Genomic DNA, 16,008 nt, shown 5'->3' on the forward strand with positions numbered 1-16,008 from the left:
CATATCGATTGAATTGGTATTTCTAATGTTGTCTATAATGTCTGCATTATCGTCCTCATTCAGATCTTCGAGCCATCCAATTATATCCTCAGTTGTTGCTTGTCTATAAAAAGGTATTATGCCCGTAAAGCCAAACCTTGGTAGCGTTTACGTATGATAAAACATACGCAATGATTTACAAAAAGCTAAAACATATTTCGGGGCAAATTTTTCACTGCATTTTATTTGTATTCGATGATTATGGTTTCAACTTTGAGTTAAGGGGGTAGTATGGTATTTTTTTTTTTTTAAATTTTTTTTTTTTTTTTTTTTTTAAATTATTCTATAACATCTTAAGATTATTGTGTGAAAGTTTGAAGTGCATTAGAGTAAAATTGACAAAGACACAAAGGATTAAGTATCTACCTCTCCAACCGGATTTCACGCTGCCGAAAATAGCTACCTAACAGCGCAAACAAAAGCGACCTGTTTATGAATTTTCTTGTAGCTGCTCCGTTCTTTTTGTCAAATCATCGTTACCATCTTCCTGTCGATAGACCTACGTGTACAGATTCGCGTACCTGTGTGTTCGAATGCTATGTTGAAAAGAACCTTTAGTTGAAAATTGTCCGTTCTACCGAGCAGTTGTACACGTGCAGTGAATTTTTGTTTCAGTTTTTACTATAATTTTACATTTATTTTTTTAAAAATGCCAAAAAAAATTTGCCGAGAAGATCGGGAAAATACCCAGTCAAAATTATGTAGACCTAAAAAACGAGTACCTCCCCATAAACGAAAGAAGGAGGATATAATAGCAAACAGCGCATCAGCGAAAAAAATTAAGATGAACACGTCTCTGGACGTGGCAGAAGATTTCGAAAAACATTATCGTATCGTCGATTTCATGCTGGTTTTTTCGACAATTTCAACTTTAGTGAAGTGTGTGAAGTGTGATGGAACAATTAATTTTCAATCCTGCAAAAAAGAAGGCCTTGGATTCAATATTAAAGTTTCATGTGAAAAATGTAAACAGCCTCGATTTATTCCGTCTTCAGAAAGGATTCCATCAGGTCCTTATGAAATAAACTATCGGTTTTGTTTTGTGATGCGAATGCTAGGTTTGGGATTAGCTGGCTGTGAAAAGTTTTGTGGCCTTATGGATTTAGCAAGCTCATTTTTATCAAAAGCAACGTACAGCTCATATGTAAAAAAAATGTCCTAATATACGTTATAGCAGATGTGACTAGTAAATTTCTTGTTTCGGCTGTACAAGAAGAGAAGAAAGCAACGTCTGAAGCGAATAATATCGAGGATACAGATGAGTTAACTGTATCAGGTGATGGAACCTGGCAAAAACGAGGGTTCTCTTCATTATATGGCGTGGCTTCCTTGATCGGGCATTACACCGGAAAAGTCCTGGACATTAAAAGTTCTTACTGTCAGAATTGTACAACTTGGGAAAATAAATTAGATTCTGCAGAGTTTGAAGAATGGTATGAATCCCATGTAAATGAAGGAAAATGCCATGCTAACCATACTGGACCCGCTGGAAATATGGAAGTTGACGCAATAAAAACTATGTTTCAACGTTCAATGAATAATGGAGTGAAATATCGCAATTACATCGGTGATGGTGACTCAAAAACCTACACTGGTGTCCTAAATTCGACGCCTTATGGTGATGATTTTATAATCAATAAAAAAGAATGTGTAGGACACGTTCAAAAACGAATGGGTAAACGTTTGCGAGATTTGGTGAAAAATAATGTCGAAGAAAAAAAAACAACAACGGGAAAAATTATAAAAAGAAAAAGTTTAGGTGGTAAAGGTAACCTTACCGTCAAAATGATCGACAAATTGACTGTCTATTATGGTCTGGCAATTCAACGAAACCATGATTCTGTGGAGAAAATGAGAGATGCCATATGGGCAACTTATTACCATTACAGCTCGACAGATAAAAATCCACAGCATCAAAAATGTCCGAGCGGCGTAGACTCATGGTGTGAATGGCAAAAAGCTGCAGCTGAAAAAAATCTGGATTCATTCAAACATAGCTACGAGGCACTTCCAGATAATGTATTACAAGCCATGAAGCCTATTTATGAGGACTTGAGTAAGGACGCACTTCTGGAGCGATGTGTTGGAGGCTTTACTCAAAACAACAATGAGAGTCTCAACCAACTCATTTGGAAAATTTGTCCGAAAATTGTCAATGGCTCTTCAAGTATTGTTGAAATTGCTGCAAATGTATCAGCCTGTACTTTTAATGAAGGCTCTTTTACTTTGCTGGCATTTTTGCAAAAGATGGGAGTCAAAACAGGGGTCATAGTGCATTATGGCCCAATATATATATGGCGCTGCATCCTTTTGGGGGTGGTTTGGCCGAGCTCCTCCTCCTATTTGCGTCTTGATGTTGTTTCACAAATGGTGGTGGGGACTCATCCATAATCCAACTAGCGCTTCCGCACTATTTTGTTGTCACATCCTCACTACCAACTCTCGAACAGCGGTTGGCCCAGGGTTAACATCTTCCTCCAAGCATACATTTTCAGACATAGGAGCAATTTCTGCCTTCCTTACCCGTTATTCAACGTTTAGTTTTCAGCTAAGTTTGGAGTCCAGAATTACCCCTAACTACTTTGCACTAGATGAAAGTTAAAGAAACTATCCGTTAATATTTGGTAGGGTCAAAGTTCAGGAGGATTTGGTGAAAATTTTCTTCAGAATCCAAAAAGTTTGTTTGTTAGAAATCGGTGAGAAAGTAGTATAAATTGATCTCATTTATTGTGGATTTTATATGTTGCGGCCGCCGTAGCCGAATGGGTTGGTGAGTGACTATCATTCGGAATTCACAGAGAGAACGTCGGTTCAAATCAGGGTGAAACACCAAAATTAAGAAAAATAGTTTTCTAATAGCGCTCGCCCCTCGGCAGGCAAAAGTGCGAAACAGGGTGTTTACTCAAAAATTCATTACTCAAAAACAACTCATTTTAGCTACTAGGCATGCAGCTCAATTAAAGTTTGAGATGTTTCTTTGAATTGGAAAAAGTTATAAAAAAAAAAAAAAATACACTTTTTGAAATATTGAATTTTGAAAAAATTTAAATTTTTTTTCTTTTTTGCTAAATAAAAAAATTTCAACTACTTTTTTGCAATTGTTTCTACACGAAGTCGCTTGTGTAAGTAATTACGATCATTTTGAACCCAGAATTATTAAAATCGGTTCATTTTTGACTAAGTTATGGGCATTTAAAAAAACTTCTTTCTTATATAATTAAAAAAAATCGAGTTTGAGGCGAAAAACAAAATTGCCGATAACTCTTGAAAAAAATTTTTTTCGGGCGAACAAAAAAATACGTGTCTCATTATTTTGATCAGAGAGCAACATATTTAAGTTACATCGAAATCGAAGAACATGACCCGAATAGCCCGGTTGAATTGAAATGGAAAGCATCATAGGGTTTTTCGGTAAGAGCGCTTCAACTTTTGAACTTTTTTGAATAAAACACAAACGGTTTGACTTTTTTAACTAATTTTTTTTTTATTATCGAGTTTGGACATATACATTTAAGTATGAAATTCGATTTCTTTTGCATGACCACCGCGTGGACGTTTTACGAAGTCCAATCGTTGAACCCAATTTTCGACCACTCTTTTGCATAAATCGGCCGAAATTCCAGCAATTTCGCGTTCAATATTGGCTCTGAGCCCACAAATCGTCGCCGGCTTGTTACTGTAGACCAATGACTGTAGACCAATGACTTCGGGACGGCTTGTTAAATGGACCGTAAAATGGCCGTAATGCTCTTAAAGTAGCAGCAACAGAACGATTATTTCCATAAAAAATTTGCACGATTTGCAATCGTTGCTCAAGTATGTAGCGTTCTATGATGAAATGTATACTAAACAAGTTTACAAATGACAAGCGAAAAATAAAAAAATATTGCGTCGTTCGCCCCCCCTATCGGAAAAAAGTTGAAGCGCTCCTATTGAACAACCCTATATATATGTTGCATGCTTTTGTGCGACTATCATCATAGCGCTATTAAAATTGGACTAATCAACCAAAAAATTAGCTCTTGCTTCCGTGGATATTTCTATGCATAGGGCAGCTCTTCAGATACAATTATAAAATAATTCCAGTTTCCTGCTGTACCGTGTTTAGTTGATGGAGGCTTGTAAGATATGTGCACAACAATTGCCAAGGGAACCGAAGTAAATACAGCAAATGACTTTCAAATGTGGCCGTCACGACTGGAGGATGTTGGCTGGGAGCCTCAGAGCACTTTCTAAACCTCCATCCGAAGTAACTCCTGCTGTTCTACTTGTAGAAACTTAACCAGGAGGGTGAGATTTGACATGCCTAGAAGTAGTGCATCGCGTCACCAGTAGTTAAGTTGAGGACTTACCTAGTAAGACTGTCTTGGCCGAAAACAATTGACCATGGATCAGCGCTCTACAAGGCATAACCACCAAATTGCTGATACCTGTTCAGTCAGTGGTATGGGAGTTATATCTCATATACAACTTATCTTTTTTTTTATTTTTCTGGAATACTTTGGTTGGTTTTTGGGTATATAACCACAATGAGTTTTGCTCAATGAAGGAGTTATATTGCAAAATTGTTATCTTTAACCAGGAGGGAGAGATTTGACATGCCTAGAAGTAGTGCATCGCGTCACCAGTAGTTAAGTTGAGGACTTACCTAGTAAGACTGTCTTGGCCGAAAACAATTGACCATGGATCAGCGCTCTACAAGGCATAACCACCAAATTGCTGATACCTGTTCAGTCAGTGGTATGGGAGTTATATCTCATATACAACTTATCTTTTTTTTTATTTTTCTAATTAGAATACTTTGGTTGGTTTTTGGGTATATAGCCACAATGAGTTTTGCTCAATGAAGGAGTTATATTGCAAAATTGTTATCTTCTTTTACATGTATCTGGCAAACAAGGTCGGATCGAATTTAAAGACGGCGATTTTCTAGCACCTGAGGTCATTATGAAGAGATACTTGCATTTTTAGATAAATGTCAGAACAAAATTTTTTTGTGATATAGTCTAAATAATAGACAAGAGTTATTAGCAGAATCAATTATTAGATTATTTAAACTATTTTGTTTCTTGGTTATACTGCTCGTATTTACACATAATTGTACATATGAAAAAGATTCCACAAAATGAGAATTGTACTATTAGTATATTAAGAATGAAGCGATCAGTTAAAATATATCTAAAAAATAAGTGAATATCCCTCACTTCAATACCCTAACAGTAGCAACATTACGAGCTTGGCAACAGACACAGAATGTAAAAAGTTTTGAAATAATTGCAACTTGGTGTAACATATAGTAATGTATCATTGTAAAACTTTGTTTTACATGGAATTCATAAAGCTTTATTTAGTTTAGGATTAAATATGGATTTTTAACATCGTAAAATTCAATATAATCCAGTTGCGTGCTGGGTTCAACCTCCTCAGATTCTACCTTCTCTTCTTCATACATACTAGAAGGTATACCATATAATTTGATCTGTGATCACGAACATTTTTTTGAGCGATGAGTGATATGTTTGCCTAAATTTTAAAAAGTTACATTGGCTAATACAAACTAATATTTATTAAAGCCATACATGAATGTGTACTTATATATTCCACTTGAATTTCACGAGATTGAAAAATATATGAAACTTTTGTTTCCTTTTCCAGGTTTTTGCACCCATGATTCAATAATATATATTAATAAGGTTTGCTCAGTAAGTAGTTTTCTAGTTCCCTGATGACAAATGGGCTCCCTTTGCTCCCTTTACGCATCGAGTAAATTAAAATACTTTCGGACAGCCAATCGGTTCTCAAAACCTTGAATAGCTTAACATTCAAGTCAAAAGTCCTAATAGAGTGTAACAATGCACTCAGCAAATTGGCCACTCATAATTAGATCTCACTGTTTTGGATACCAGGACCTGAAGGACACGAAGGAAACGAGAATGCAACTTATATGCCAAAAACAAGGCAGAAAGGCCATTTATTGGGCCATTTTTCGGCTTTGAAAAAAATAATGTAAAACAGGAAACAAAGAAATGGATCAAACTAAAATCAGGGAACACTGGAAAGGCACAAGCGGCCTTAATGACTCCAAAAAGTTGTTGAACTTGAATGCCAACAGAGCAAAATCTGCTCTAACCCTAGATAAAAAGGCCCCAGATTACTCTGTGGAGCACTTACAGGTCACTTTGCCTGTAGTAAACACTTTAACACAATAGGGTTATCTAGTACAAGATTATGCAGGTTCTGCTGTGATAAAGAGGAGTCTATTGAACACTTAATCACTAACTGTGAGGCATTTGGCCATAGGAGACACAGAATCTTGGACTCGTACCTACTAGAGGACGAAGACCTACAATCGCTCCCTCCCAAGGAACTGGTTCGATTCCTCGGTATACTAAATAATTATAATTAAATAATTAGGGGCGCACAATAGATCAATCTGGTCGCAGTGCATAAAGGCCTTAGCCTAAACCATACAACCATTACCATTACCAAATAGCAACGCTATTTTACATAACACTATAGCTAATTGTCTAACAAAAACCACATAACTCGAAATTTCCAAATTAAAAAGTTTTTATAGTTTATAGTCTATTAAATTTTAGCTTAACAAAGTAAAAGTTTGACTTAACTAAAAATTTCCGTTCATTTTTTTTCTTTTAATTTTCTTGCTCGGGAGCATGTCGACATTTCGGTTTTACCAGTTTTTTTTAAAGAAATTCTAGTTAAAAATCGTAGAATTAAAATCGAAAGTTTGCGAATTTTTTTTTTTATCAAATATGAAAACTGGATTTGTTGTTAAACAAAGACCTATGTATGCTTTTATAAAAAAGTAATTACTATTAAAAAAAAAACAACAGAAAAAAGTTGAAACTGATCAAAATTTCGGGTGTACTATCGCTTGTACACATACATGTATGCACATGTACATACGAGGTATGTTCAAAAAGTATCGCGAATTTTTTTTTTCAAAAATTATTTATTTATTCATTAATATCCATTTTGTCCCTTTCAAAGTAACCCCCATGAGATATTATGCACTTGTGGCCACGTTTTTTCCAATCTTCGAACCACTTCAAAAAATCATTTTTTTATCTTGTTTAGCTCCTCCTTCGATGCCGTCTTTTTCTCGTCAATCGTAGCGTAGCGTCGTCCTTTCATGGGCCCTTTCCAGTTTCGAGAACAACAAAAAGTCACAGGGGGTCAGATATGGGAAATACGGTGGCTGTGGCATCATTAGTGAGTTGTGTTTGGCCAGAAAGAGGCACACAAGCAACGATGTGTGAGCAGGGGCGTTATCCCTGATGCAAGAGCCAATTTTTGTCCTTCCACAAATCCGTGCGTTTCTGGTGGATTGCTTTTCGCAAATTGCGTATAACTTGCAGGTAATATTCCTTATTGACCGTTTTACCCAGTGGTAAGAACTAATGATGCACAACGCCCCTATAATCGAAGAAAACGGTAAGCAAAACTTTCATATTAGACCGAACTTGGGCGCTTTTTTCGTTCGTGCGGCAGTTTCCATTGAGATGATTGAGCTTTGGTTTCCACGTCATAACCATAAACCTATGATTCGTCACCAGTTATGACCCTCTGGAGCAAATCTGAGTCGTCGCGGACAAAGTCCAACATCTCACTAGCAATGTTTATGCCATGCTGCTTTTGATCGAAATTGAGCAATTTTGGTACTAATTTTGCGGCGACCTGTCTCATGCCCAAATCATCGAATGGCACGAGCCAATCGATATGTCTAGGTCCTCAGCAAATTCTCTAACGAAGATTCGACGATTGGCCAATACCATTTTCTTCACTTCATAAATTTTTTCGTCTGTTGTTGAAATGCTCGGGCGTCCGGCACGCTTTTCGTCGTTCACATCTTCTCGACTTTCCGAGAATATTTTGTACCACTGATAAACGTTGCCTTGCTCCAAAGTAGCTTTTCCGTATGACACAGTCAACATTTGGAATGCATCCGCGCACTTAATTTCGTTTTTCACACACAATTTGATACAGGTTTGATCCATCTTTTTGAATAGGCAAGCAAAGCAGCTGTCAACAATTAACTGGACATTCAAAATGGCCGAACTCGTCGGCATGAGGGAGAGACATGAGTACCAATATATCGCCACAAAAAAATCGAATATGCATAACCTGCGAAAATCCAAAATTCGCGATACTTTTTGAACACACCTCGTACATATGAATGTTTGTACTTTCGACCAGAGTTTTGTCACTACCTGCTTTTTTACTTTAGTTCCCTTTGTTCGGAATGGAAAAGTTAGTTGTTTGGAAATTTAAAAGATTCCACTCAAGTGATAACAAAGCGAAAGAGTATACCCACATGAGTATAAATGCATGTGATTGTGTTAGGGAATTTATGACCTTTTGTTCAACTTCAACCATTATTTGATATTTGTGCTCCAGTGGTTTTTTTTTTGGCATTTTGAGTTGTTATGACGTGAATGCAATTGGTCCTAAGCGCAACTGCCCACACACATGCAAAAACTTATGCATATAACGTATGCAATTTTGCATGGAAAGTTGAACGAAACGTTTGTTTGTTTAATTTTCTTTTTTCATTTCACTTTTTTACTTGTTTATTATTGCTCTTTTACCGCTGATAGCACCAAAAGATAACCTGCAATGCGCTCATATAGGGCACATACACGTGTGATATTTTTGCGGTGGTCGACTCTTGCGTGTCTGGTGCAGTAGTTCTGAAATATATTCGTACTAAGTTGCTTTGCAGCTGAAATAGTTCGTCTTACATTTTTTTTCAAAACTAACAACTGATACTTTGAACGCGGCGGTGTACTATGAAGTGGAAATTGGATGCCGAACAAACTAGTGACACTCTCCATGAACGTTATGAAACAATTATTGACTTCATCAACACTTTTTTTCCTTGCTCCGCTCGGAAGCATAGAGCCTCGACAAAACCTTTTATCGAACTCGGTTCTGAGCTGTTGCTTTTGCGCCGTTCCATCTGATGTGGGCATCTGCTAGCACGCACAAGATCGACCTTCTTCAAGACTTCTTTGGCCGACCGCGACCTCTGCTCCCTTGTAAGTTCCAGTACAGTGCCATTCCCGTGATGCTATCTAGTGGTTTTCCAAGCGTGTGGCTATTCATCGCCTCTTCAGCGTATCGTTGCTGATGGTGTTCGGCCAGAATATTCTACAGATGATACGGCGGCCTTTGTTCACGAAGTATTGTAGCCTCTGTGTAGTGGTGTTAAAAACCTGCAATGTTTCACTTAGCTCTCATTTCGTGCATGCCTTGCATTTTACGCATTTCTATTTATAGCAATAGAAGAATATTTATATCGCATATACCTCTAATTGGTCATTTTGTAACTAGGACAGTTCAAGTCACTCTGAAACTAGTATGCCTTCTTTCATCAAATGCCAGTTATGAACTTAAATATTTACAAAATAGTTTGGCTTCCCACAACAGCGCACTGAACTTTCATATGTGCATTGATATGCTTCTGTGTTGAGTCATGCAAGTTCCGCAAATGAATGCCGAAATGCGCAGTTATGTATGCTTCATTCAGAAGTTAACTATTTTTACCTCACAGCAGTCTCTTTAACCATTTGTGGCGCCGCACCCCAGCTTATCATTATGTTTTCACACTAAAAACCCACATACATCCTCAGACAAACAAACATGTATGTATGCGCTTGTATATTTAAATGCGTGAATGCGGTGCTCACTTTGCGATTTTTTGAAGTATTTAACAGAAACTTTTGTGCGGTATTAATGCGTATATCAGCTGGCAGCAAATGACCTAATCGACCCATTGGTTGTGCGCAAACTTTCATGCAGAAAAGTTAAATGGCGCAGTTATCGTAGTTTTAACTCCTAGCAACACATGCACAAAATATCTATGTAAATTTTTGGTACGAGTATTTGTATATAAAGGTTCAATTTATTTGCCCTGTTTGTTTTTGTTTTTTTGTTTTGTAAGTATTCCTTCTCACTCATTGTTACTTGTTTTATCTCATTGCAGGTGCATCGAATGGCTTGACTGTGCCACTTTCGCCATTTTTGGCCGGTTTGACTCTATTCTGTGCGCTACTCTTTGCCATTTCCTGCATTGCTTTGGCGGCCATATATAAACGCTTCTCAAGCAGGTAAGAATTTTAGATTAAGTATTATTAGCTCGTAAACAAAAACTGTTTTGACTTTCTAACATAGCCTAGGCTAGGTTATATAGTTGCTACCAAGGAGAAGAGCTCATTTGGAGATAAATCAATTTATCCTTTTACCACCATTGAAATTAGAGGAAGAGCAAAGAGTAAGTGCAATATCTGCAGGATGAAGAGTTATAAATGTTTGAAATTTTGCACTATCAGGATGCAACTAAGTTCCAGGGCAGATAGCTCCTGAGGCATAGTTAAAAAGTGAGAGTATCTTAAGCTCGCGAAAGCGAAGTAGCTCTGAAATAGGTATTGCTTTGATCCCATCTCATCTGCCAGACATTTGCCTTACCTTCATGTCAATATATTGGAGATCGATGACATGGAAATTTGTGGCAGAGAATGCTTTCAAAGTAGCACTTGTGGATTTTTCTAGACAGCCAGCCAAGTTTATGTGCACTGTAGTCTCACATAATAGCATCTAACCTCGTCGAAGAAAACTACAATATTCCCAATACCTTGGCAGAAAAGAAAACCGCTTGCAGGGTTGGGTGCCAGAATTTGAAGGTTATGACGGGAATAAATAACCAGACTGACTAACGAAATTAGACTCTACATCAAAATTAGCCCAGAAACCTTTTCCAAAGCCCACATTAAGAGAAAGTTATCAACGACTGGGAAGACGAGAACAAGGGCAATGGAGAATGGAACGTGTAGCAAAGAGGCAGGAAAACAGTTTATGCTTACCAGCTTAGAACTTTGCGTTATATGATACTTTTTGTATTATGAACTATATTCCTTACACAAAACCAGTGAAGTGTTTATAATTATGCAACAGGATATATACTTATAATAATCGCAGGGGTATGATTTAATACGAGAGTTGTCTTTTATATTTTGCATCCAGTAATAAAGAGACAGTAAAATAACAATAAAAATGGCTATATTCATTTTCAAAATATACTACTTGAAGTTCAATACACTTCTGCATTTGCTTGAACTAATTTTCCAAGCACTTTTGCAACTCCGAAGCAGATATATATATATATAATTGGCGCGTACACCCTTTTTGGGTGTTTGGCCGAGCTCACAACGGACCCATTTCGTGAACTAAGTGGCATCGTTGTCTCTATGTGCGATGCGACTGCCAAACCTAACCTAACCTAACCTTGGTCGAGCTCCTCCTCTTATTTGTAGTGTACGTCTTGATGTTGTTCCACAAATGGAAGGACCTACAGTTTCAAGCCGACTCCGAGCGCCAGATATTTTTATGAGGAGCTTTTTCATGACAGAAATACACTCGGGGGTTTGCCATTGCCTGCCGAGGGGCGACCGCTATTAGAAAAATGTTTCTCCTAATTTTGGTGTTTCACCGAGATCCGAACCGACGTTCGCTGTGTGAATTCCGAATGGTAGTCACGCACCAACCCATTCGGCTACGGCGGCCGAAGTAGATACCTTAGAAAATAAGCTGTTTCATGGCTTTAACAGCTCCTTCAGGCGCTGAAAAACGTTGACCTTGTATTTTATTTTTAATGTTCGGGAACAAACAGATATCTTTAGGCACCAAGTCAAGGCTATAAGGCGGCAGTCGATCCTTTGAGTGCTCAAAAACTCTCTTGTGTGAGTCGATAGGTCTTGGTGGAGGATGATTCGTCGTCGGTGGTTGATTTTCCGAAGAAACAGGCGACTATTTTCCTTGAGGTGCTTCTTCCGCGAACAACTTTTGTTGGATTAAGTTCATCTTGGAACAACACATCTGCCATAGGCGTTCTTTGAACCACTACGGCTGAATTTCTTCAACATTTCTTTACCCCAATTGACACTAGTCCTTTTAGGGCAATGGCCAAATTATGCGGTATCCAACGAGAAAATTAATTTAATTAAGGAAGATTTATAAAAATAATTGGATAATGACTTAAATTATTCCGTCTCCCATGATGTAGTTAGGTGATCCCTCTTAAGATGTGCACTGGAATGATTCAGAAAATTGAGATATTGATCAAAAAACATTTAAGAAGCAGTGAAAAGGTTTCTGGAGTATAACTTTGACACTCTGGAGTGGATGAGCTTCGAGGTGGTACAAAAGTAATTCAAATGGAAAGGTTCGGTTCAGCATGTTCCGCTCAAAGATGTAAGGCATGGCTAGCATGAACACTGGCCTGATTGTACCGAAAAGCGAATTAGAAGCAAGTAGTCAGGTTGCAATGTTTACACACAAACAGACGGATACAAATTTGAAGTTTTTTTGCTCTAATGCAGTCAATAATATATTAGATTAAAAAATAACTTATATATTGCACTTACAACGAACTCCCTGGTACACATATGCAAGATTTTTTCTCGAAATAAATTAATTTTTTCATCTATAAATAATATTAGTCCACCATTTTCTATCTATTAGCTATCAGATAAATACAAATAATGTCGGCAGTATCTTGAAGTTACGCTGAATGTGGGAGATTCTTCTTGAACTTATAAACACTTTTTCCTATACCATAGCAACTTAAAAGCATAGCTGGCGTTAATTTTAAAAGCACAGATAATTTGAAGCATCCACAAAGTAAAGACCCATAGAAAATATAATGCTTGCAGGCTTCTGAGAAGACTTTGGAATATAGTTTAAATAGTTAAAGTTCAAAAATCGACTTGTGAATTTAATGAAATATTAATTAATTAAATTATCGACTCCTTGATTGAACTTTTTCAGCTCTAATGTTAAATATTCAAGAGAAGTAATTTAGTTTTCCCTAAAATGAATTTCAACACCATCAATTCGTAGAAAATATAAAATTATCTTGACCTAAATTCGCTCACTAACGCTGGCATATGCAATTTTTGTTAGTATCACTACCTTCTTTATTTCACAAAAAGTTTTGACCAAGAAATTGTATTTCACTTCATGAAAATTACCTTAACAGCGTAAAGACATCAATGACCATTATCGAATTATGGTATACCATTATTTACGCATATTTCATTTACTTAATATGCCACAACATATTTCCGCTGAGTCCTATACAAGCCTTAATATTAAACATATACCTACATACACATTTACTTGATGATATTTATCAACTTATTTCCCCATTTTCTAGGCAAAACGACGGTAATTTAAAACCAACGAAACACACACAACTTTCAATACCCTCCGATTGTCAGCTGGATCCATTACAACCGAACAACCACCATCATCAACATCTACAGCACAATCACGAGCAAAATAATCACCAGTCACATCATAGTCTTCTGCAGACGAATGGCAGTGATGGTGTCAATGCCGGCGGTGGTGGTACATCACCATCTGTTGGAGGCGGCATTGGAAGTGGTGGTGTGGGTGGTTTGATTGGCATTGATACGTCAACATTGCGGTCAACGGTGGCCGGTCATCATCGGCAGAGTCCACTTGTGATGGGCGATGCGCTGGAGGGTGATGACACCGATCCAGATGTTATACCTAATCAATATGGTGAGTATTATGACATTATGCTTTCGTATATGTTTGCAGGTGATGGCGCGATATATAATACATATGTACATACATATACTTACACTATTAAATGAATGGTAAATATGGTATTTATTAGTATTGAAATTTTTGTGGTACACTGAAAAAGTGTGCGTAGAACACAATGGAAAATAGTTTTTAAAGATAGTTATATAAAAAGTTTAGAATAACTTTCAGTTTTGACTTTTATTCTTAATTAATTAATAGGGTTTCTACGAGAACTTTAAAACAAAAAATGTTGATGAAAATTATTTAAATTTCAAGGCAATTTGAATTGAAAAATGATATCGGCCAGATGCACACAACGAATGCATCTTTTATCAAAATTTCCGATCACTTTTTGAAATGAAAATTATTACATGTTTGAAAGTACTTGTCAATGATTTTCAAACCATCAATAGTAGGTGAAAATTTAGTAATTAACATCCCTCGATAGGGTAATTCATTAGTCATAACCGCATTTGCAGTCCAATTTTCTTAGAAAAACTAGCCCAGTTAATGACCCTAATCGCCTCAAATTTACTAACCAAATTCCTAATTCGCAGAGGGACGATTATGTTGACAGAAAATATCACACATTTTGCCAAATGCAACTTTTACAGATTCTCAATATTCCGGGTAGATTTTTTAAATTTTATTACAAATTGTGAGGGAAATTTCCTTCATTGTAAAAAACGTCAAATATTCTACTGCTCTATGCCTCAATTGAGAAACAACGTTCTTGTTGAAAAACCAATATAATTGCCTCTAAACTATCTATTATTACCTAATATTATGTTTAATTATTTGTTAGGTTTATTAGAAATGGATTAGAGAATTAGAATATTGTCCTCGATACTGGAATGTGAAGACAGAATATTCTATAATAATTAAAAATTTTGTATGTACATATTTATTTATATTTTCTATATATATTTTATTGATTTTCCACAATATCGCTCTTAAGTTTTTAAAGTCAAAATTAATTTGAAATAATTTATCGCCCGTACTATTTGTTGTGGGATGACTTAAGTTATATTGGAGTAAAGTGGGTATGTATAGTCTGAGCATCTGTCATATTCTCAACCTTACCACTACGCAATCTTAATTTCCTGTTTCTAAAAAATCTCGTATTAGCATATTTACTTATATACAATATAATTTAGAACAAACGCAGGGTTGATACCTGAAAGTTGATGACTCTCTTTGATTATGGCAGCTTCTGCAAAAGTGATTATGAGACCTCTATGCATTCTGGGTACCTTCGTATGGCCTGTAAGTACCTTCATTACTATATTTAGATCGCGTCTGCTGATTATCTCAAGCTCCCCTTTGGCCGCAAGAGTTTTATTGTGTGGCAGGTACTGATGTGTTTCAGCCTGCAAAATCAAAAAAATGTGTCGAAGCGGAATAGCTCTCATAGTCCTCGTAGTGTATAACCCAATCGAGTCCTTCACTACTAGAATTTCGTTAGCGCATGATACTCTGCTTGGGATCACTTTTAATTATATTATTTTTTGCTAAATTACTGCTTTTAAGCGAACTGGCTTCTTCACAGTCTTAATGCGGTACTCACACTCTATTGTTTTCATCTGATATCCGTGGATATTTAGAATCCATTAACTGCCTCTATGGATGCCGTTACCAAAGTTCCACTGATGCTGAATAGTGCACTTTGACTTATTTCTTTACAACGCGAGTAGCTGATGTCTTCATAAGTCACTACGATGCAGACGAAAACTGGCTAATTGCTCCAGCATATAATAAATACACAAGTTTACATGACTGACCTTCTAAAGTGTGTTAAACAATTTTACTTGTTATAATTTTTAAAGAGACGTATTCCAGATCCTAGTCATGACATCCTATCTCGCGGAGTACACTGAGTACTGACACAAAAGATACAGCACATCTTTAGTTTTACCTTCGTATCATGCCGTGCTTTAACTTTGCTTCTCTTCGTACCAGTCCTGGTTTTGTCGCGAGATAGTGTGAGACGATGTTCAGTTCGTACCAAAGCTAATTTCCTGAAATCTGCTCTTGAGAGTATTAAAAAATTGTTGGTGGTCTTCTGGCTTTTACGGGTGAACTATGAGTGGTAGGTTTTTCAAAAAAATTATTGCCATTGTTTAACTAGGCATAAGTAGCTCTAAAGTAGCTGATAGACGCTATCCCTTTGGCTAGCCCATCTGCCTACTCCTGTCTCTCTATTTATTTGTGTAGATAGTAACCCACCGTTAGCGAAAAGTTCATCTAATTTGATTCGGCTTTTGCCGTATTTCTTTCAATGAAGATATTCACATAAAAATTGAGAAAGGTTGTTTTGGCTGCCAACACAACTGCTTT

At 36.7% G+C, this 16,008-nt stretch overlaps 1 protein-coding gene across 3 annotated transcripts in view; it reads left to right on the plus strand.

Moving 5' to 3' along the window:
• Window positions 1-16,008, plus strand: part of LOC128854727 (titin) — a 210,627-nt gene that overhangs the window by 175,960 nt on the left and 18,659 nt on the right. For all 3 annotated transcript variants that reach the window (XM_054089038.1, XM_054089040.1, XM_054089037.1), the window contains 2 exons: window positions 10,046-10,169; window positions 13,274-13,644. In XM_054089038.1, the coding sequence (XP_053945013.1) occupies window positions 10,046-10,169; window positions 13,274-13,644 (495 nt within the window). The remainder of the gene's footprint in view (window positions 1-10,045; window positions 10,170-13,273; window positions 13,645-16,008) is intronic.

The sequence above is a fragment of the Anastrepha ludens genome, chromosome 2 (genome assembly GCF_028408465.1).
Source record: "Anastrepha ludens isolate Willacy chromosome 2, idAnaLude1.1, whole genome shotgun sequence".
NCBI classification, from domain to species: Eukaryota; Metazoa; Arthropoda; class Insecta; order Diptera; family Tephritidae; genus Anastrepha; species Anastrepha ludens.